The sequence below is a fragment of the Copadichromis virginalis genome, linkage group LG5 (genome assembly GCF_057382275.1).
Source record: "Copadichromis virginalis isolate Kocher_CV1m ecotype Utaka linkage group LG5, C_Virginalis_male_GT1.1, whole genome shotgun sequence".
NCBI classification, from domain to species: Eukaryota; Metazoa; Chordata; class Actinopteri; order Cichliformes; family Cichlidae; genus Copadichromis; species Copadichromis virginalis.
In genome coordinates, this window is record NC_140622.1 from 39,006,796 (window position 1) to 39,029,016 (window position 22,221).

The 22,221-nt window shown below is 41.7% G+C and overlaps 1 protein-coding gene across 1 annotated transcript in view; it reads left to right on the plus strand.

The window, feature by feature from the left end:
• Positions 1 to 464: 464 nt before the first annotated feature.
• Positions 465 to 22,221, plus strand: part of angpt4 (angiopoietin 4) — a 71,705-nt gene continuing 49,948 nt past the window's right edge. The window contains exon 1 of the mRNA XM_085457750.1: positions 465 to 1,373. Within this exon, the coding sequence (XP_085313876.1) occupies positions 999 to 1,373 (375 nt within the window). The 5' untranslated portion in view covers positions 465 to 998. The remainder of the gene's footprint in view (positions 1,374 to 22,221) is intronic.

Consider the following 22,221-nt stretch of genomic DNA (forward strand, 5'->3'; position numbering starts at 1 on the left):
TTTCTTCAGAACTGAGAGATCAGTCAGGAAAGAAGATTACAGGAGCCTCTTTTAGATCTCTCTTTCTTCTTCTATCACGTTCTTTCTCAGTGTCTTTTCTCTGTCTGTCAGCAGTTAAGTTTCTTTTCAAACTTTGTCTTTCTCAGCATTTGTATTCCTTATCTGACTCTTTTTCACTCCCTTAATCTTCACATTTCTTCTTCTTTTCTGGCTACTTCTCACTCTTTCCTCCCTTCCTCCTTTCATTTCGTCTCAGCCCACTAACAGAGAGAGGGTACTCTAACAGACCTCCCTCAGGTCTCCTGTCCGTCCACTCCTCCCTCTCCTCCTCCGTCCTTTCTCTCTCTCCCCCCTCCTCTCTCCCCTCTTCTCTCTCTCATTCCTCCTCTTCTCAGCCAGCGCAGATAAGAAGGGGGCAGAGGCAATTCCCTTCAGCCACTTCTAAAACTGGAGCCACCAGAGAAGAGTGGGAGTACAAAGATATTTAGCTCTTCAGCTTCACAGACTGTTTGGACACAACTGCTCATCATCTTCACATTACTTCTGCTTTTAAATTTGTAGCTTTGGGTTCTTCCATTTTTTTTGCAGAGTGGATCTGGATCTGCACCTGATACCTTAAGGAAAAAACATGCAACAGCTGATCAGTTGAGCTAATATATGAGCCCTAAAAAGTCTTTATTACCTTGAAGAACCCGGCCTCAGAAAACACGATTACGACCAAACAACGAAGACAGAGGAGGGAGGAATCCTTGGACATCGTCACCACAAATGAAGGAGACCATTCAGTGTGAGGCCAGAGATGCTTTCGGCTTTCTTTTCCAAAAACTGTGATTGAAACAGAGGAGATCAAACTAACGACAGACTGTGCTGACACTCTTGTTCATATCCTGCACACAGACGTTTTCCTAAACTTAATCGGGGTCAGAGTGTGAATGAGCTTCCTTTGACCCTCTTCTGCACTGAGAAATAAACAATTTCATATAATTAAAGAGAGTGTCATGAAAGGCTTAAGTCTCAGCCGGGGGTTGCTGGTCCTTCTGCTCCTTTGGACTTTGTCAGCTGTCATTGATGCAGGCAGCGCAGAACGAGGAGTATCTGGAAGAAGGAGAGGAGGAAGTGGTGGCGGCGCCGGCGAGAAAAGGAGGAAGTTGCACCGCATCCAGCACGGCCAGTGCAGCTACACCTTCATCCTGCCAGAGCTGGACGGATGCCCCGGTGGAGGGTCGCCATCACAGACGCAACACTATGGTGGCTTTCAGGGCGGGCCGGGTGTCGTTCAGAGAGACTCGCCGCCTGCTGACAGCGAATGGTCGGCTCAGAAACTGCAACACCTGGAGAGCACGATGGAGAACAACACACAGTGGCTGCAGAAGGTAAGACACAAACTGGCTTCTTATCTTTCCATTAAAGGTCACGTCAACATAAAGTTACAGATTTATAACAGATGTTGAGAAAGGGAAAAGAAAACTGTGTTTACGATCCTGATTAACTCGGGAGAAATGAAAGTATTCACCAGAAAACATCTGTAAAACTATACAGGAACTTTCTTTTCTTGTGTTTTCCCACAAATACCACAACATAATACCAATGGGTACATTCATAACAGTGGAATCAAAATAACACGGTGATTAGAGACTGCAAGTATCAAGAGAATGTGTGTGTGTATTTGTGTTACCACATATGATGATGGGTGTGTTATCATGGAGCACTGAACTCTTTGATAGGAAGAAAAGCATGAAAACCATCCAGTGAGTGGTAATGTCAGAGCAACTCGGGATTCCTCCGACACACACCGCTCGAGCTCCAGCAGCTGTGTGATTTTCAGCAGAAACCGTTTAGGTTTTGGTGTGTGGTGATCTGTGGGCCAGAGATCAAAGTTCCAGGTAATCACTCTGGGACATGTGGTGTCTGCTTCCAATCAGGAGAAAAACAATGAGCGTGTTCCCTTCTGTTGTCCTTACAAACTACAATTCTGTCTAATCTAATCTACTTTCAGCTGAGCTTTGGTTGCGCAGTCAGCGCTGTAATTGAGCTGTAATTGAGCACTTGTAATGCCATTGTTCCTCCATTACCTCACGTTTGTGCTGCAGGATTGATGCAGAAATCCTTGCTGTATGATGAAATTAAGCATTCATCCATTACATTTCTTATCATGTTACCACTTTCCCAGTTTTTCTTTCATCACAGATCATAGCTTTGGTCTTTTTCAAAGTACGGGCTGCTGACTGAATCATCATTCTGAATCATAGGACGCAAAAAGTAACTTTACATCAATACATCATAAAATTACAAAGTCAACAATACAAATCAAGAGAGAGAAAAAAGTGAAATCTTTAAATCCCGTGGTAAAGTGAGGGTAACATAGGAGGATCTACAGGAGGGAATACTGATGTGCACATCAGAGGTAATGAAGAGGCTTCAAAATCAGAAGCAGAATCTTAAAATGAAGCAATATTTTGCAGGCTTCCAATCAAACTGCTGGAGCACAGCAGTTATATGTTCAAGAAATGGCATAAACAGTTTCGAACAATTTGAAGTCTATGGAGACTTTTGTGCAGTAAAGCAGAGAGGACAGAATTACAATAATCAATCTAAGATGTAACCAGCACATGTACAAGAATAGCAGTACTGCTATCTGTGAGGGACGGACACAACCGACTGATATTACATAAGCAGAAATATCCAGGCTGTGATTATTGATATGTGTTTCAAAATTTAAGGTGGTATCGAAAACTCGACTGACATCTTAACCTGGGATGAAGGAGAGATCAGAGAACTGATGATACAAAGAGAATTACCCAACCAATCGTTTACAAAAAGACTTTTAGTTACAACAAGAAGAGTCTCTGTCTTCTCACTCTTTAATTTAATATGCTTCTTACTTTGGTGTTGGTTCCTAATCTGCAGCCAACAACATTCAGATCAGTGTTTGTGCCAAAACTGTTGGAAGCATCAACACTGGTAGCCACAGGAGGGCGGACCACAAGAAATCCACCTCTGCATGCTGCTGATTCTCAGACCTTAACGTGTGGATTGGTTTTCTACAGTTGCCGTCACAGCACCACTTTGGTGGAAAAGAGGATTAAGACCAACTGTGCTCAGTGGAAGGTCAGCCTGTTCTCACTTGGGCGACCGTGGCTCAGGGGGTTGGGAATCGCATCTGTAACCGGAAGGTCGCCGGTTCGATCCCTGGGCTCTCTGTCCTGGTCGTTGTGTCCCTGGGCAAGACACTTTACCCTACTTGCCTACTGGTGTTGGCCAGAGGGGCCGATGGCGCGATATGGCAGCCTCGCTTCTGTCAGTCTGCCCCAGGGCAGCTGTGGCTACAACTGTAGCTGCCTCCACCAGTGTGTGAATGTGAGAGGGAATGAATAGTGGCATTGTAAAGCGCTTTGGGTGCCTTGAAAAGCGCTATATAAATCCAATCCATTATTATTATTATTATTACTCGCAGATTTGACGCCCTGCGATACTCACAAGGTGCTTTTTGGAGTTGAAGCTGTGATGTCATAGTGAGAAAAGTCTTGTTTCTAGTATCTTGAACGGGTTCTGCGGTCGTCATACGATTACTTTGCAGGTTGCGTGTTGTAGCCGTGTACTCGCTGCAGTGTGCTTTTTTATCGTGGTGTTGTTGTTCCTTCAGCCTGCTGCAGAGTACAGTGAACTTCACACTGAAGTGAAACTGAGTGTTTAAAAACCGTGAAACGTGTTTACTGCTGACACTTATTTTTAGCTTTGTTTTTTCCCCATACTTCCCCCAATTTGTAAACTCTGCTGTTCCTCTCTTTCCTGTTCTGCCCCTCTTTTCAACCAATCAGCTTTTATCCGACACACCCAGGTCGAGCTGCATGGTGTTGGGTTTTTGGGGCGACTGCATTTAAGCATTTTAGAATCGGTTGCGTCCCCGTTTGTGTAGGTTTTATGCTCTATACTGAAACTATGTTAAATGCATCATCTCTTTCAGATAAAATGTAATAAAGAAATCAAAAGTAAAAGTGAAACAACACAAAGCTCTCAAACTGGAAATGAACTGCAAACTCTTGGTTGCACAACACTGATGAACTGAGACGGAGAATGGATGACTGAAGAAGTTTCCTTTGGTTCCCTTATTCAAATATACCAATCAAATCAATTTCATGTACTTACACAGTTTGTATTTAAATCTGAGCTGTAAATTTTTTCATCAATCTTCTACCCAAATATGAACTGGATCCCTTTAAAGACAGACCACACAGCATCTTCCTGGGTTTACCTCTCTCCTCCATCGCCTCCAGTCAGTCGCCTGCTGATGTGCAGATTGAAGGGATTTGGCTGCAGCAGGAGATGTTGATCCATTAAATAAGATTAGCTAAAGAAAACATTTCTAAAGGGATCTGCGTGCAGGGAGTTCCCATTCATCATCATTAGAATCATTTAAAGCTTTCGTAGAATGACAGCAGCTGCATGAATAACGCTGCTGTCTTGGCAGATTTATTTAACTTTCTGAAGACGTTGGCTGCATCCGTCACGGCCACCGCAAAGTTGAAATGTGCTGCTAATTCTGTGGAGAGAAGAAAAATCTGCGACTTCCTTAATGTATCACAATTCACATAATTTTCAAACAGGCTGGTATCCTAATAAATTTAGGAAGTGACTAAAGAGCCTTAAACTTTGGCCTGCTTAAAAAAAGTTGTTTCAGCTGGCTGTTAGTTAGCATGCTGATGTGTCAGACGCAAAACCAAAGTGAGGTGGTGCAAATGGTCTCGAGGAAAGAGCCGCAGAGAAATGGAGGTGAAATTGAGGTAAGTAGTTTAGTGAAAAGAGGATTTTTGTTTGGAAAACTCAAACAAAGGTAGACTGTCTGGTTCCCAGTAGCAGATCTTTGAGTTCCAGTCTTTTACCAGAACCACCATCCTGCTGTACTTCCAGAGTAATCCTTAATATTCTGCACTTTAACATATGTCATAATTTCACCTTTATTACTATTTATTGATGTGAGAAAGTTAAGCAAAAATGTTATTTAGCACCAAATTACTGACGTCAGTTGTTGATTTATAACTAGACTCTGTCAGATTTCAGTCTTTGATACGTAGCAATGATCAGATGCCTTACCATCACCTTGGCTAAGAATTTAACTTTGGTGGAGTAAGTACTCGTGGCTTTGACAATGGTTGCTCCGTGTACACTGACAGCATTGGTTATTTCAGAGGAAAACCCCTAAATATTACTGGAAAAGGTTTATCAAGCCCACGCACATGTTAGCAGGTTTTTCCCGTTCAAACAGAGCACATGGCTGAACTCTCAATGACTTTATCTCCACTAAATCTGCTTAAATCATGTCAGTGACTCCACTGATCTTTCCTCAGTAGATCATTTCCCAATATCAGAGCCCTGACTGCCAAAACTAGCCGAGCCTCTGAAACAGACTAAAGTCCCGTGCATGTGCTATTAAGACTTAACGGGAGACGCTGCTTTGTAGCTGCCAGCTGATCGCTGCGTACACTTTAGCAGTGGTATTACAAACTGTTTAATGTTTTCAGAACGTTTGCTGCACCTGTTTTTAGTGAACAAATGTAAAATGTACTAGTGCCAGTGTATTTTACAGTTGCATGGTTGGGCTTTTTTTATTGGCGCTTTATTATTAATATTAGTGTTATTCTTTTAAAAACGGTTAAATCCATTTTTCAAAGCCAGCTGAACAAGAAGAAATAATTGGAAGAAAATGAGTAAAAGTGCCTGTGCTGAAGAAAATGCCTCTTTTTAGAAGCAGGGATGTGGAAAGATCATTTCTCTGTCAGTTTTTTCATAAATTGTTTGGGGTTTTTTTGGTGGGGGGGGGGGGGGGGGGTGTCACCTGTGTTGTGCACTCTTTACGTGTCTTTAATGGTGGTCACGTGATCAAAATTTGCACCTTTGCAACCTGCTGGAATACCAAGGGGTCTTTGAATCAGATTTCCTCATTGTAACAGTTTAAAGCAGATCTGCTGCGATTACAGTGGATACATTAAATTGTGGCTTTAGATACATTCCGGTGTAAATGGAGCGACTAAGAGTTTTATCGTTTCTGCTGCCCACCATAGTTGAGTGTTTCTTTTTTGTTTTCGTGGTAGCTGTTGGAGGGATGGAATTGCTTTCTGGAAGGCTGTTAATCTGACTGTAAATTCAGTGTTTCGTTGGATTAACCCTCTGAGAGTTTTCCAACGTCTTCAACGAGGCTTGTGTGTGAGCATGTGTGTGTTTGCCACCCACAATGTTAAAGCCCGGAGGAGACTCGGGTCAAGTCCACAGCTGAGGTCTGCAGCACCCCGACAGGAGATCAACAGTGACCTTTAACCTTAGGGGTGGAGTTAGGGTCAGCTGTTGGGATCTAATCGGTGTCTCACTTAAGAACATCGGTGCAAGCTGTCACCTTCACCTCATCTGAGCTTTAATTCAGTTCAGTTAAAAGATAATGTCTCCACTTTCTTTCTTCTTTGCTGACTTTGTCTCCGTTTCTTGTCCTCCCTTCAGAAAGATAAACCATCAAAGCATCAACGAGTCAAAGGTTCAGAGTTAAAGTAAATTTCCTAATCATAAATTAATCCTTTGAACAAACAGATTTTTATGTTGTGCATTGAAACCAAGACTTTGAAGTTGGTGTTAATTAGAAACCAATACCCATTCAAAAGTATTTAAAGTCTCCTGCAGAAGAAAACACTAAATCAGGTTTCAAGAGAACAGATAATTAAGTGCACAGCAATAACGTTTAAGTTTTTATCTACAGAAAGTACAGGCAAAAAAACAAAAACAAAACACTGTCATGAGTAGAAAAGGAGGCACATTAGCTAAAACACAACCTAAAGTGTCTTAGCCCTGCACAGGAGCAGCGTCCGTCCTCCTCGGCGTTGATGTTCTGGGCCACATGGGCCTTATTGCTGACTTCCAAACTATATAATTTTATTTTTGAATGATGGTGGTGATGGCTGCTCACTGAGTCCAGTGATGGTCACTCTGCTTTGGACTAACAGCTGAATATAAATGATGGCCATTGCTGCTGTGAAGTGCATCCATCCAAATGCTGATATTTTTCTTTTAATTTGTCACCTTCCTGTAATAACATCAGTGTTAAGTTGCATACAGCCGAGGTTTCTACTGAACCACAGCTGTGTTGCTTCTAAATCACAGAGCTCGGTCGAAGCACAGAGAAGTATCTAATTCCCCCAACCCTCTTAACTGACGCACAGTGGACTCACTCTATTTGTTCAACTCCTTCTCAGTATTTGTGCATTCAAAACTCCTCTCTCGGGGCTCAGGAAGTCACAAATCAAAACCTTAAAGCTGTGGTCTGTAACGTTGGTTAGATCCAGACTGCAGAAGAGGCAGCTGCTCATGCAGTGTTGCAAGAAGATGAAATGGCATCAGTGAACAGCTGTGAGCCAACAAACCTGACTTCACCATGCCACAGCAGTGGGTCATTGAATCTGTTAGGTAGTCTACTGTTCTGTTATAACAGCCACACCACAAACAGAAACTGATTTAATTACAATTTCTCGACCAAACGGCAACTAACTGGTAAACGTAGTTGTGACCATTATCATTAGCATTTCCACTGGCTAGCTTTAATGGTATAAATGAAGAATAGAGATAAATAGTCTTGCTGTTTTGGTCCTCTATATCTTTTAGATGTCTCATCCTGTAGCCAGACTGACTCCAACTCTGTAGTCTCGGACTAGACTGGGACAATCGTGGCTCAAGAGTTGGGAGTTCGGCTTGTAATCGGAAGGTTGCTGGTTCGAGCCCCAGCTTGGACAGTCTCGGTCGTTGTGTCCTTGGGCAAGACACTTCACCCGTTGCCTACTGGTGGTGGTCAGAGGGCCCGGTGGCGCCAGTGTCCGGCAGCCTCGCCTCTGTCAGTGCGCCCCAGGGTGGCTGTGGCTACAATGTAGCTGCCATCACCAGTGTGTGAATGTGTGTGAATGTGTGGATGACTGGATGTGTAAAGCGCTTTGGGGTCCGTAGGGACTAGTAAACTCAGGGCACTCACTAGTGATTGTGTTGGAAATGCTGCACAGAGCTCTGGCACCTTCGCTCTGGACCTGGCTCTGTTTTCTGTTTCCGTCCTGGCAGAAATTATGGATCAATCCTGAAGAAATATTAATGTAGGACCTTCAACTTAAGCTATCAACAGCACTAATTATAATCAGTTTGAATGAGCAAACTGACCCAGACAGAGCAGACTCTGACACAACAGCTCTGGTTTGAAGTTTACTAACGTGGTCTCGAAAAGCAAATTCAGGTTGCTTCTGCAGGTTGCTTATGAAAAGTTAACTTTTATATTTTATTACTGTTTTATATTTCTGTGAAACAATAAAGAACAATAAAATATTTCTTGAATCAGGTATTGTACCTAAAAATTCTTCTTATGGCTTTTATTTATTCTTTAATCTTTTCTATATGAATAAAATAATGCACACTTTTCTTTACCGGCAACAGTAAACTGCAAATGTGTTTATCTCAAGTGTTACCACTCACTCAGACACTGTTTGGCCTCTGCAGCCGTTTGGTGGTTTTCTCAAAATCTGGTCTGTAAACAGAAGTAAGTGAGGTAGTTAACAGGGGGCTTGTTTAGTTTTCTGCCAAATGACTGACTTCAAATGAAGCCGTGCCTGAGAGACGAAGAGAACGAAACAGGAAAGCCACTGTGGTTAGATCACAGCACGGTTATCAACTGCTGCCACTACCATGCCATGCTTTGATGTGGTCAAAGGTTCTGCTGATGATAACCCTCTGCAGAGAGACTAAGCCAGAGCAGCAGCAGCTATGAAAAATGTGGTGGGATAAGACGGAGAAAGTTTGATTTTATAGCAAAGGATAAATATTTTATTAGTCATGCTTCACTATATGAGCCTGAGGATTGTCCTGGAGCATAAAATTATGTTTATTAAGTCAGCATGACATCAAATGTGATTTCAAAATAATCTGCATTTATGGAAAATATGAATTTTTTATTGAGAAATTGGCTCAAATTAAAATACTTCATATGGCCTCCATTATGAGCTGTTTTACAGGCCAGTTTATGATACATGTCTGGAGCACGTAGCTAGTGAATGTTTCCATTAAATTTAAATAAATTATTAGAAACATTTTATCAACAGCAGCACGCATCTTTGCAGAGTGCTCAAATACTTCAAAGTTGGGAAAACAAACTCTTTATATGCGTATAAGTATGTAAATGTGCAAATAAAGACAAAAACAAAAAGTTGTGTCAATTAGTTTCCAGATATTTTATCCCGTCATGAACACCTTTAAAAGAATATCTGCATAGTTGTTTATGTTTGTTGGTAAATATTTAGACTTTATTCATAAAAATAAAATAAAATCACAGCTTTTGAATTACTTTAACAATAAGTCAAGATTTGACTCACAAGTAAAAATCCAAAGAGAAAATCCAACCTGGAACTGTGAGCTGATACATGATCAGATCATTGATCATGTAGCACGTGGCACCCTGAGCTATGGTACCAGTGAGATGGGTTTCCAGCCCAAATCCGACATTCTCAGTGTGAAGTGTGCAGTGTGGGCACTGTTACTCAAAAACAGTAACATATTACACATTCCGCATTACTTTTCTGTACTGCAGTGCGTTACCTAATTACTATCCAAAGAAAGTAGTTTGTTACACTACTCTGTAACTTACTTTACTTTTTATGGCATTACTCAATAAAATAGCCTGAAACGCACTGTCAGATAATGACACTATTAAGAACCTAATACAAGTAATAACATTATTGTTATTGTGATGTCATTACTCAAGCCAGTATAGTTACATTACTACTGAAACATGTACAGTAATGTGTTACTTTGGGAGACATTATACCTGACAGTGCTGCTGTGGAAGGCCAGATTAAACCCAACCAGTCTGATAAACCTGACACACCCACCCACTTTTGTCCCAGTATGGACTTTTTGGCCCCGAGCACAGTGACGCTATCTATCAGTGACCAAAGGAGACCTGGTGTGTGACTAGACCCACACAGGCAGAATCTGATGGTTATCTGACGCCACGGGAAGAAACGCGCCACACTCAGTGACTCTTTGTCGTGCTTCATTGAACAACATGTCTGTACAGTTTAAAGTGTTTTCTGAACTCAAAACATGTCCTGGACGCACAGCCAGCGGGGTAATAACAAACTACACTGAGGAGCTTTCACGAGTACTTTTTGATCTTCGCTCAGAGAAACACCTGGTCTTTGAGCTACTGCCCTGTGCTCCATCATCCTTCACAGCCACACATCAAACAGCTCTGAGCAGACCCCACTGACAGCAATAATAACAGCGTAATGACCCCCATTATCTCCCAGTCAGCCTCCTTCAGTCTAAACACAACTGCTGACAATTCGGCTCTTATTGAGCTGCTACTTGTTCCTAAATACATCGTTAACATTGCAGCGATGTTGAAAGACTCTTATCTGATCTTTTAGAGGACGCAATAACAAATATCTCAGAGGAAGTAAACGTTGCTGATAATCGATCGATGATTCTGTGCTTTAACGTCATAGTTTCAGTTTGTGGTTTTAATCTGAGTAATAGATGAGACATCAAAGATTTTGTGAGGAGATTAACCCTCCTGCCATCCTTTAAAAAACTCACACCCATCACCCTAGGGACCATTCTCAGCCACGCCATAAAAAGACCATATATCCATATTTTATTCCACTTTAAATTAGCCAACCTTGTAAAACTACTTCTCCCTGAAATATTCATGTAAAGTTTTAATTATATTTTCGTTGTTTTAACCCTTCAAATCCCAGTGTTATTACATGAGCGCCCTGTGTTATAAGCCCCAAAAACCAAAAAACGAAACTAAATATTTCCACAAAAAACCAGTTGAAGTAATATGTGATTGTCATTATAAGTAGGCCTTTAGATGGACCAAAGATTGGCACCAACATACATTTTGACCTGCCATTATTTTTTTTGCATTTTTTTTGCAATTTAAAAATTAAAACTTCAAGGCCCTGAGTCTTCATTGACATCCAAGAAAAGAAGAAAAAATAAAATCATATGATGATAATTTGGGGTTGAAAAATAGCGTTTATAATGGAAGTCAATGGGCAGAAAATGGTCCCCAGGGTGATGGGTGTGGGGATTTCTGCTGCTCAGCCATTTTAGGCTGATTTAAGGAATTCACACTGGAATATTAACATTGACAGGTAAAAACTATCCTGTGGCAAGTTTGGTTATATTCCACTGAACACAGTGGAAATGGCAGCCATTTAACACATAGCAGTGGCACAAAAAGGTCCCAAGAAGGCAGGAAGGTTAAGTTAGAATATTCAGCAGCAATGGAGTTTTTTTATGACCTCACTATTATTGGATTTGTATGACCAATATAGCATATTTGTACGAGGGCTGCAAGAGTATCAAATTTTCACTTCATTGTATTGTAGCTGATAGAACTAAGAACATGAATACTTTAAAGATTTCTATACAAAATGTGAATCATATTAACAATTTGACCGTTGCTTGTTTTGTCCATCAGTCCATTTTCTTCGTGTTGTCCAATTCAGGGTTACGCTCAGCTGGAGCCTGTCACAGTTGCCATAGGACAAGGATGCTAACTGATCACAGCAAGACAGACAACCACACACCTACAGCCAGCTTAGAATCAGTAATAAGATAAGATAAGATAAGATAAGATAAGATAAGATAAGATAAGATAGAACTTTATTAATCCCTCGGGTGGGTTCCTCTGGGAAATTCGACTTCCAAAAAGCACAGCAACGACCGAAGTTACAATTAATTATATATTAATTAATTAATTAATTATATAATAATTAACCTTACATGTATGACTCTGAGCTCACACATGGGGAGAACATGCCAACTCCAAGCAGAAAGACCACAGCTGACCAGTGGACTCAAACCCACGACCCTCTTGCTGTGAGGTGATGACGCTGACCACTGCACTACCGCAAAGTCTTGTGGTTTGTCTTTTCTGGCAAATGAATAATTCTTGAAATGCGAGTGGAAGGGAGTGGAGGGAAACCCTTTAACTAAAACTGTTCAGATGTTTACGGAAACAACAATGTCTCGATTATTTATGATATTATCATGTGTGCTATGAAAACAAGAGCGCTCAGAGAGAATAACTTCCCCTGAAGGGTGAAGGCTATACTCAAACTGTTTTATGCTGTCGTCAGCAGAAAAGATGTCAATATTAAAATCCCCGATAATGTGCGTTATTTTCCTAGACCATTACTGCTGATGTCAGCAATGTTACATGGATATCTAATGTGGTATATTCATATTTTTGTGTCATTGTCATTGTCATTTTAAGACATGGACACGTGTTGTCAGGCTCAGGAGAGACTCGGAGGCAGACCGTCTTAAAGTTTCACAATTTATTTACACACAGACACTAAGTGCAGATATATACAGGTGAGGGGGTACGGGAAGAGGGTCTCCGGGGAACACTGGCACGGGAAGGGGACACACGAGGCTATGCACACAATCCTTCGCTGATGCTCAGGTTAGCTCGGACTCCGGCTTTAGCTCACCAAACGGCGGTCCTCAGGCTGACGAGAAATCTGGCACAGGGAGGAAGAACAGGTAAGCTGCGGCACGAAAGAAACTCGTGGAAAAGCTCAGACTTGCAATGACACTGACGAGTGTTACACAATAATCCAGCGAAGAAGCGTTCTCGGCAGCCGCCTTAAGAAGTGAGCGTGGTGATGAGACGATTGCTTGCAGGTGTCTGAGCCAGGGGCTGGAGTCGTCATGACTACGCCCCGGTAGAGCGAGAGACGCAACACAACAGAAACACTTGTAGCCATACAGAGTCAGCCGAGAAGGCACAGGGTCATGACACGTGTTGTGTTTTTGGGGAAACTTTATGGTGTCATTGTGACATCATAGAGTGATGTATTGAAAAAGTAAAACGCAGGTTGTACAGCTCTATCCATGCTCTTCCATATGATATGTTAATCTATATGGTTTCTTGAAATGTATCATTTAAGGTCAACTTTCTCCTTGGGTGGTAACAGTGAAGGTCAAATGTTTATCCAACCTAGGTACTGGTGTCTCCCGTGGCCTAGTATTTGGAGACAAAGTATCTGAATTTCAGGAGCGGGATCACGCCTCCAAACACGCTCCTTTTGGTTTTTATCTATACGTCCCGCCAGTTCTACAAGCTGTTTGTTCAGGTTTATGTGCTCCACCCTCCCTCCCCTTTTCAATTCTTTAACTTCTTCACTTCACTTATTTAATACATGTGGATCTACCAGGCCTGGGAACCACCGCCAACCCCCCTCCAGGCTTTCCCCAAACCGCAGCTCAATTCATGTCCAAGCCCTTTATCGACTAAAATGCTCTGTTGTTGGTGTCGACCATCACACAAAACAAACTGACTAAATGACATACACCTTTCCTTCAGGAGGAAAAAGAAATCTCTAAGGATGACATCTGGGACCTTGAGTTTGCAGAATACGATGTTATTTTGTCAGATCACTTCTGTGTCTCATGATTATGCACAGGGTTTCCTCTGGTCTTGTTGTTTCAGTTGCGTTTTGGTGTCTCGGTGATAATAACCGTTTTAGAGAGCAGCACTAACATCAGGAGGATGGAGCGGTGAGTGTGGCCTGAGCCCAATTAGTGACTATTTGAAATCTTGCCGTGGTGTTCTGCCGTCTGTCTTCACATCTGTGCGAAGGCCTCAGATTAACAACTTTGGGTTCTTGTTTCCGACTTTGCTCCCCTGTTGAGAATAATTGGGAAATGATTTTTGTAGAATTGGCTGCAGTGATGGGAATCTTTGGGAATGCTTTTACCACAATGATGTATTTGATTATGCTTTATGGAGATCTGCAGCAGGGAGGCGGGATTGTGTTTGGGTCTTTCTAAACCAGTTAATAAAAAGATCTGACTGCTGTGCGCTGGCTGAAGCGCTCGTGGTTCATGATCTGATAGTGTAAAGGCCAGAGTCTCAGAGCAAAGGGCCTCTGTTATACACTTCTGTGTTTGTGACATCGACACCAGGATCTCGACAGTTTAATAACAGCAATCACCAAACCTAAGAACAAAATATATCGTTACTTTTTTTTTCTTTCTAAAGTTTCATCTTATTGAGTTTATGGGATGTAAATCAAATGAAAAGAGACAGAGTTGCACAATGTAGTAAAACAAGGGCCAGAATAGCTATTAAAGTAGAAATTAGAAACATAAAAAGTGGTAACAGTGCAGGAAATGCACTCACAGGGGATGAGGCTGTGGTCATGAGTGGGAGAGTGTGTGTTTCTACTTGTGGGTGTGTGGATTGTTTATTGGCATGAGAGTCTGACATCAAGAGAGGCATCATTCAGAGTGACTGCTACACTGAGCTTAAAAACTATGACATAGTGATACATGGTCCCTCCTGAATTTTGCAACATACTGCTTGTTCTTACTACTTGTCATATATAGTGACATGAATCACAAAGGCAGGTAAACAAGGGTATGGGTTTTCACTGGAACACAAAATTGGCAGTTTGGAGTTCGTCAGTTTGTCAAAATTGAATCATTTTTGTTGCATCGCCTGGTACTTTGCACAGTATTTGTTACATGCCTACGGTTAAATGAAAGAGGAAAAGTTGAACAGAAGGCAGGGGGCTGTGCTGTTCAACACGAACAACTTCAGAACTAAATTCTGCAGATGTCCAAACTCTTCTGGAGCAACGAATGCCATTCTTTCCACCCTACACATGATCGTCCACAATTTCAAACTTGATGTAATTTCAGACTTTCCACACCTGCACTGTTAACGTTAAAGCCGGTTATTTAATATCGATCATCTGATAACAATAACTTAAAGCAGCAAATTAGAAGGAAGAGAAAAAAAAGCACACAGGATGAAATGTGGACTAAAATACTTTTGTGAAAACACAACAGTGGCCAGTTTACTGCAGAGCCCAGGTAAGGTGCAGACGTTCTTTCCTGTCAGACAGTTTAAAAACAATATGCTGAAATTATGTTGTTTCCGTGCACTGACGCATATCCACGTTGCCCACTGCAGCTTTAAATAAGAGGATGACTCAGTCTGTTAAAACCCCAGTGATGTGTTTCCTATAGAAACTATTCTGCAGCTGAATGCCATCAGCAGTTACTTAGTACGGCAGCAGGAGAGGGAAAAATAAACCTTGAGCATGTTATTAATAACATAATATTGTTTGGTACTTCTTGAAAATGTCTGCAAGTCTGACACCTGTGAATATACCGTCTGAGCCTCTGTCAGAAATTGTTTGATTTCATTACACAAATGTACCTGGAGAGAATTTCTGAATATTTTGGTGCTGATATTATGTTGGAAATTGTGCAATCCTTTTAAATGTTGCTCAGCATTCTGTAGTTAGCCTCCAGGGACTTTCTCTTGAACGCTCTCTGGTACATCTTGCTGTTGTTGTCTGATACCTTTACTGTGTATTACAATTTGTGCATCTATGAGTATATGAGAAGCATAAATTCAAACTTCACATGTTGAATCGCAGGTGACCCACAGTGCAGTTTTCTGGGTTAATGTCTGTAATTCCTGCATAGGCCTCACTAGAATGAATTTGGTTGCAAAGCAGCGCTTCACCTAAATCCCCCATATGACTGATTTGGTCACAGTCACTGCTAATTTGCATGCGAGACATCAACCTGTCTGTCTGAAGTCAGACAGGTAGTGACACTGTGGAATGAGTGACGCAAACAGAAAACAAAACCTTTTCATACCTATTCCTGGTAAATTTCACTGTTAAACGATCTGCATTGATTCTCTGTAGAGAAATACACAAACAAATGGAACCATGCTTATGTAAAGCATGCACTGGCTTCCATCCACTGTTGAAGTTACTGTCTGCAATATGACATTAAATTTAACTAGTAGAGTGCAACAATGGTTGCTCCAGCTATTGTGGCTCAGAAGCAGGCCCTTGTGTTGTGTTTTACCAATTTTTGCATTGACATGATTATAAAATCTAAAGTAAGTCATTACATGCAACATGTGGCTGCTACTGCACATATCTGTTGTCATGTTTTCAACGGCAGCAGGTCAAAATAATCGCAGCTGCTTTGTGACCACATGTGGCCCATTTTCAGACCTGGTTACTGACGACTTTAACCGCCCCGTGAAGAAGGAAAGGATGAAACAGACTCACTCGGGGGTTTCTTTTTAGTGGGAGCCAATTCGGACATCTGTATCACTCCCACTGATTGTCGTACTGTTATCGACACAGTGAATCTTACTGGCTGCCGGAGACACACTTCAAACAAGCTGGCAGAGATGCAGAGGGAAGGGAAGAAAAAGAAAATCGTTCATTCAAAGGATTCGAGTAACAGTGGCAAGTTTGTTTGTTCTCTTCAGAAGAAAAAACACATTTTTTTAATCACAGAATGAAAACTCGCAGCTGATTAGTTCCTGAACATTTTACCATCTTTAAGAGTTTACAAAGTTTACAAAGTAATACTTCCCTTTCAAAAACATTAGTAAACCTCATCCTGTTTCAACAAAGAAACCACAAAAGCAAGATGTCATCAAAATGCTGTTAAATTATTTTTACAAGATTTCGCTTTTTTGAGCTTTTAAATAATTTGTGCACAGTTCAAAGACCATATTTTCATGGATAATCGTTACTTTGCTGTTTTGAGCGAAGCATGAATGCGTACCTCAGCTGGAAAACTGTGGGAGGAACTGAAATCATTTGTCACCGGAAACCAAAGATAAAAATAAATAAAATACATCCATCTGTCTTTGTCATGTCTACTTTGAGTTTTTGAGCAGGTGACATTTTGCCCCCCTTCAGACTTTTAGAAATAAAATCGGTTTTAGAGTTATCAGAGTGAGGATGCATTTGTCAGTGGATGTCATCACAAAGATGGCAAAGCAATCATGAGAATATGTTTGCGCCTCTGAAATACTGACCATGAAGGATGTATTTTAATCAAAATATAAGTACTACTCATCCAAATCAACACCCCACTTGCTCGTGCCCCAGCAGCACTGTGGTTCTGTGGTTCTCGAGACAGAACAGATGGACATGATTTCTTGAATTATTAGTAAAATATGCATTCAATATTTCCCTGACCTCCTACATAATGCTGTTCTTATTCGTTCTTCATAACAGCAGCTCTTCTCGTCATGTGTTTCACGTACACATGCTGTCATGAGTAATAACAGTTCATATAGAAACCAGACTGAAAGGCACAAAGCATCTACTTCCTAATGAGACTGAGATGATGACATTAATAGATGAGCTAAAGGAGGAAGTCCGTGCTGTTATAATGTCCAACACAGGCCTTTGCTCGCTGTGGAATTCGGGTTTGACTTAATGGCGTCTTGATTCAGCTTGTTGTCATGATAAAACACTACAGTTTAAAAGTTGGAAGAGACAAAGTGGATTAAAAGGAGGGTAAGTGCTTAAAAGAAACAGAGACAGCGAGGAAACAAGGGAGGGGGAACTGAAGAGGAGGACATAGTTCAGCACTTTCAGACATGTCGCCTATTAACTCATGAATCACAACAGTGAAGCCAAGCAAGCACGCTGGGGGGGGGGGGGGGGGGGGTGACGAAGATACAGTCAGCAGAGATAAATGTAAGGAGGGGGAGGGAGGTGAGAGGAACTGTGAGACAGAAACAGCGAGAGGGAGGAAAAATGCAAATACAGTAATACAGAGTTGCAAAACCAATTTTAGGTCAATATTTTTCTGAGAATGTGGCATAAAAGATGTAGTTGTTCTATATTTAAAGATTAGATGCTTATGATTTCAGGGCCTTAGGTAATGTTTTATTGATAGTTCTCAAGAATACAATAAAGTCTAGAGAGAAAGAGTTCTCAGTCTTCAGTCAGGGTCAATAAATAAAGGTAACCATTTAGTATCAAGTGTCTGTGTCTGTGGATTTCACCCAGACAGTTTACAGCACGGTAACTACTCCACCATTTGCTCTAATTATGGCCACATCTAACTCCAGAAAATATAGGTGGGGGTCCTAAAGTGGAGGATTCTCAGAATCCAGAGATGACTGGGAAACATTGCGGTTGCAGTTCATTCTATCTTTTATATACAGTCTATGGCTTCTCATGCATTGGACTCGTGATAAGTGTCTTTTAAATTAGAATAAAGTGTTTTGAGGCACTCATGACTTCTTTATACTTTTCCCCCAAAGAATTCGACCTTCTTTCTACACAAAACAGGAAACCTATAAGAATTAATTTCTTCTTTGAAACTGTCAGCGCAAAGAAGTGTTGGCTGCTGGAGACACACTTCTAACAAACCTGCAGAGATACAGACTGAAGAAGAGGAAGAGAGGAAAATCATTTATTTAAAGAATTATAGTAATAGTGGCAAAATGTTTTCTTTTTGGGAAAAAAAACCACATTTTTTAAATCGATTCAATTCAATTTTATTTACACAGCACCAAATCACAACAGCAGTCGCCTCAAGGCGCTTTATATTATACAGTAGATCGTACAATAATAGATGCAGAGAAAAACCCAACAATCATATGACCCCCTATGAGCAAGCACTTTGGCGACAGTGGGAAGGAAAAACTTCCTTTTAACGGGAAGAAACCTCTGACAGAACCAGGCTCAGCGAGGGGCGGGGCCATCTGCTGCAACCGGTTGGGGTGAGAGAAGGAAGACAGGATAAAGACATGCTGTGGAAGAGAGACAGAGATTAATACCAGATATGATTCAATGCAGAGAGCAAATTGCAAAATTTAAACTCAAAGCTTCAGTTTCTGGAAACTTTGCTGACACCAAACTCAAATGCAGCTCAGTATCTTTAAGAGATACTGGACTGGATGTCTGGACTAGCATGACTTGTAAACTAGATGGCGTTTTGCATATTCTTTAAAGGCCTGCTTTAGACTTGATTTTAGGGATAAAATTTGAGTTAGGTTAAGGCAAGTTTTAGGAACTTAGTTTTGAAGGTTAAAATTTGGGGGTAAGAGGCTAAGGAATGCAATTATGTCATTATTGTGTCTTTAGGAACTTTGTTACTAGCATCCATCCATCCATCCATCTTCTTCCGCTTTATCCGGGGCCGGGTCGCGGGGGCAGCAGCCCAAGCAGAGAAGCCCAGACCTCCCTCTCCCCAGCCACCTCCTCCAGCTTATCCGGGGGAAGACCAAGGCATTCCCAGGCCACCTGCGAGATATAATCTCTCTAGCATGTTCTGGGTCTGCCCCGGGGCCTCCTCCCAGTGGGACATGCCTGGAACACCTCACCCAGGAGGCATCCTTGTCAGATGCCTGAACCACCTCAGCTGGCTCCTTTCGATGTGGAGCAGCAGCTGCTCTACTCTGAGCCCCTCCCGGATGGCCGAACTTCTCACCCTATCTCTAAGGGAGAGGCCAGCCACCCTTCGGAGGAAACCCATTTTCTGCTGCTTGTATCCGCGATCTCGTTCTTTCGGTCACTACCCACAGCTCATGACCATAGGTGAGGGTAGGGACGTAAAAAAATTGAGAGCTTCACTTTTACGCTCATCTCTCTCTTCACCACAAGGGAAGCATCCGCATTACTGCAGCCGCAGCACCAATCCGTCTGTCGATCTCCTGCTCCCTTCTCCCATCACTCGCAAACAAGACCCCGAGATACTTGAACTCCTCCACTTGGTCTTGTCCCTGACAAGACCAAGTGGGAACTCTACCCTTTTCCGGCTGAGGACCATGGCCTCAGATTTGGAGGTGCTGATTCCCACCGCTTCACACTCAACTGCGAACAGTTCCAAGGCAAGTTGGAGGCCATCACCTGATGAAGCCAACAGGCCCACATCATCTGCGAAAAGCAAATGAGATTCTGAGACCACCAAAGTGAAAGCCTTCCGCAACTTGGCTATGCCTAGAAATTCTGTCCATAAAAATTATGAACAGAATCGTGACAAAGGGCAGCCCTGGCGGAGCCCATCACCCACCGGGAACGAGTCTGACTTATTGTCGGCTATGCTCTTGCAATGGTCGTATAAGGACTGAATGGCCCGTAGCAATGGGCCAGACACTCCGTACTCCTGGAGCATCCCGGTCGAATACCTTCTCCGAGTCCACAAAACACACGTAGACTGGTTGAGCAAACTCCCATGCACCCTCAAGCTTCCTCGAGAGGATAAAGAGCTGGTCCAGTGTTCCACGACCAGGATGGAAACCGCATTGTTCCTCCTGTATCCGAGGTTCAACTAACGGACGAACTCTCCTCTCCAGAGGAGAGGTTACTAGCCTCCAATTGCAAAAACACCCCATTTGTTCCCATTTCCTTAGTTGAATCGATGAAAAATGCCAAAGACAACACAGTTTGACAGCCTAAAATTTTATTTTTTTAGTAGTAACGTGATCCCAAAGAGCTATTAGCTGAAAACTAATCTCAAGATGGTATGCAGTGTGTGCTTAAAAAATTAATACAAGTGGAGACAAATCAAGAAGAAGATGAACAGAAACTGAAGTCATGTCCTTAAAAAATAGGGAAAAGTTCAAGCAAAGGCTGACAGATTCATCTGACAATGGCCTTCCTTGAAAGGCAATTGTCAGTGAAGACTGAGGTACACAAGAAATGGACAGAAAATCAGTGGTTCAAGTCATTGTCAATATGTACAGATGAAGCCAGAAGAGAAGTAGAACAGAGAGCGTATAAAGCCATCTGTAAAACATTGCAGAGGCTCTGGCATATACCATCTGGAAAACCTCTGATTGATTATCAGTCTTAGATTGGAGCCCAGATCGCAGCTTTATTGAAGCAGTGTGGGACCGTCCTGACACAGAACGGACCAAAAGGCAGAAACATTGAAAGAAAAAACAGCTTTGAATGTCCTTCAAGAAGCTTGGAGAACTATTACTGAAGACTGGCTCAGAGAGTTAAGATTAAAGGTGGTCAAACCAAATGACTTTCAAGCTCGTTGTAATATAACAAAGTTTACTGTATTTCTGTTTGTATGTTTCAGTAAATCCCTACACCTGTTTCCAAGAATTGAGGTGAAAGACTTGAAACTTTTCCACAATCCTTCCGATAGAGGTTTGGTCTTGTTGGAGGCAAAGTCAAGATGGCCGATTGGTGGCATGCCTGGGTGTAGATGGACTTTCACTGCATTCTGTGTTTTGTTTAAAGAACCAGAAAACGTTTTCCTCTCCAACTCCAAAATCTCACTTCTCTGTTTAGTTTTGAAACCCTTTTTTCACATGTCATGTTTGGATCATTGAGATTTGTGAACAGTTTTGTTTTAAATAGACTGATGAGCTTTAGAAGCTCATCATTCATTTCTGTTAGGGCAGGATAAACATTCCTGCCTGATCTAATACTTCACAAGTTATCTGAAAAGGAGTGATGGCAGAAAATCAAAACGATTTATTCTCATTTAAAACTTCTTGTGTATCATCACTAACATGTGTATCAGAGTGAAGAATTCTTTTGAAGATTACACATAAATGTGAGTTTTACGTTATAATCTAATTCATGTAAAAGGAAAAATATTTAATATTTAATATGTAATTCTCCCTATCAAATCTTGGAAAGTGTGTTGTGCCATAAGATGTATTAACTATATATCAATAAATAAATCAGAAAATCCAATAAAAAAAATATCTATGTTGCGATGAGAATATACAGGGTTTCTTCTCTATCAGTTTTTCAGACAGGCAGTGATAGCAGCACTTTACTGCAGAGCATCACTTCAGCCGCAGCCTCTTCGTCTGCTGCACACCAGCTGCTTCACGTCTCAGCTCAGAGCCGAGACAGAGCTTTTATTTCCCTGGAAGTCAATCTCAAACTACAAGTATCCACAACACCTTTTTTTAAAACCATCTTTCTCTGCTTCAGATCAAACTCGATGTCGCTGCTATGCAGACAGACAGCTCGCATTACCTTCTAATTTACTGCTGTCAACGCAAAGCCATAAATTTCCCTAAAAGACAGTTTGATGAGTTCAGTCAATCAGGAAGACTGACTGAGAAAACCCACTGCTGCTCCATATCGAAAGGAGCCAGTTGAGGCATGCACCTCAAGGATAAGGTCTTCTGGGGTATCCCACCAAGAGGATGGCCCAGAGTAGAGATCAAATCTATTGGCTGGACTGGGAACGCCTCAAGGTTTCCCTGGATGAGCTCAAGGAGGTCTGCGCTTCCCTGACTTAAGACCCAACCTGACTTCAGATAAGCAGGAAAAAATAAAATAAAAATGTTTTAAATATTAATTTGTCATAATATAATAATAAGGGGACTTTAGTAGTAATGTTTTCATATCATATCTGAGTGTTTCTTGG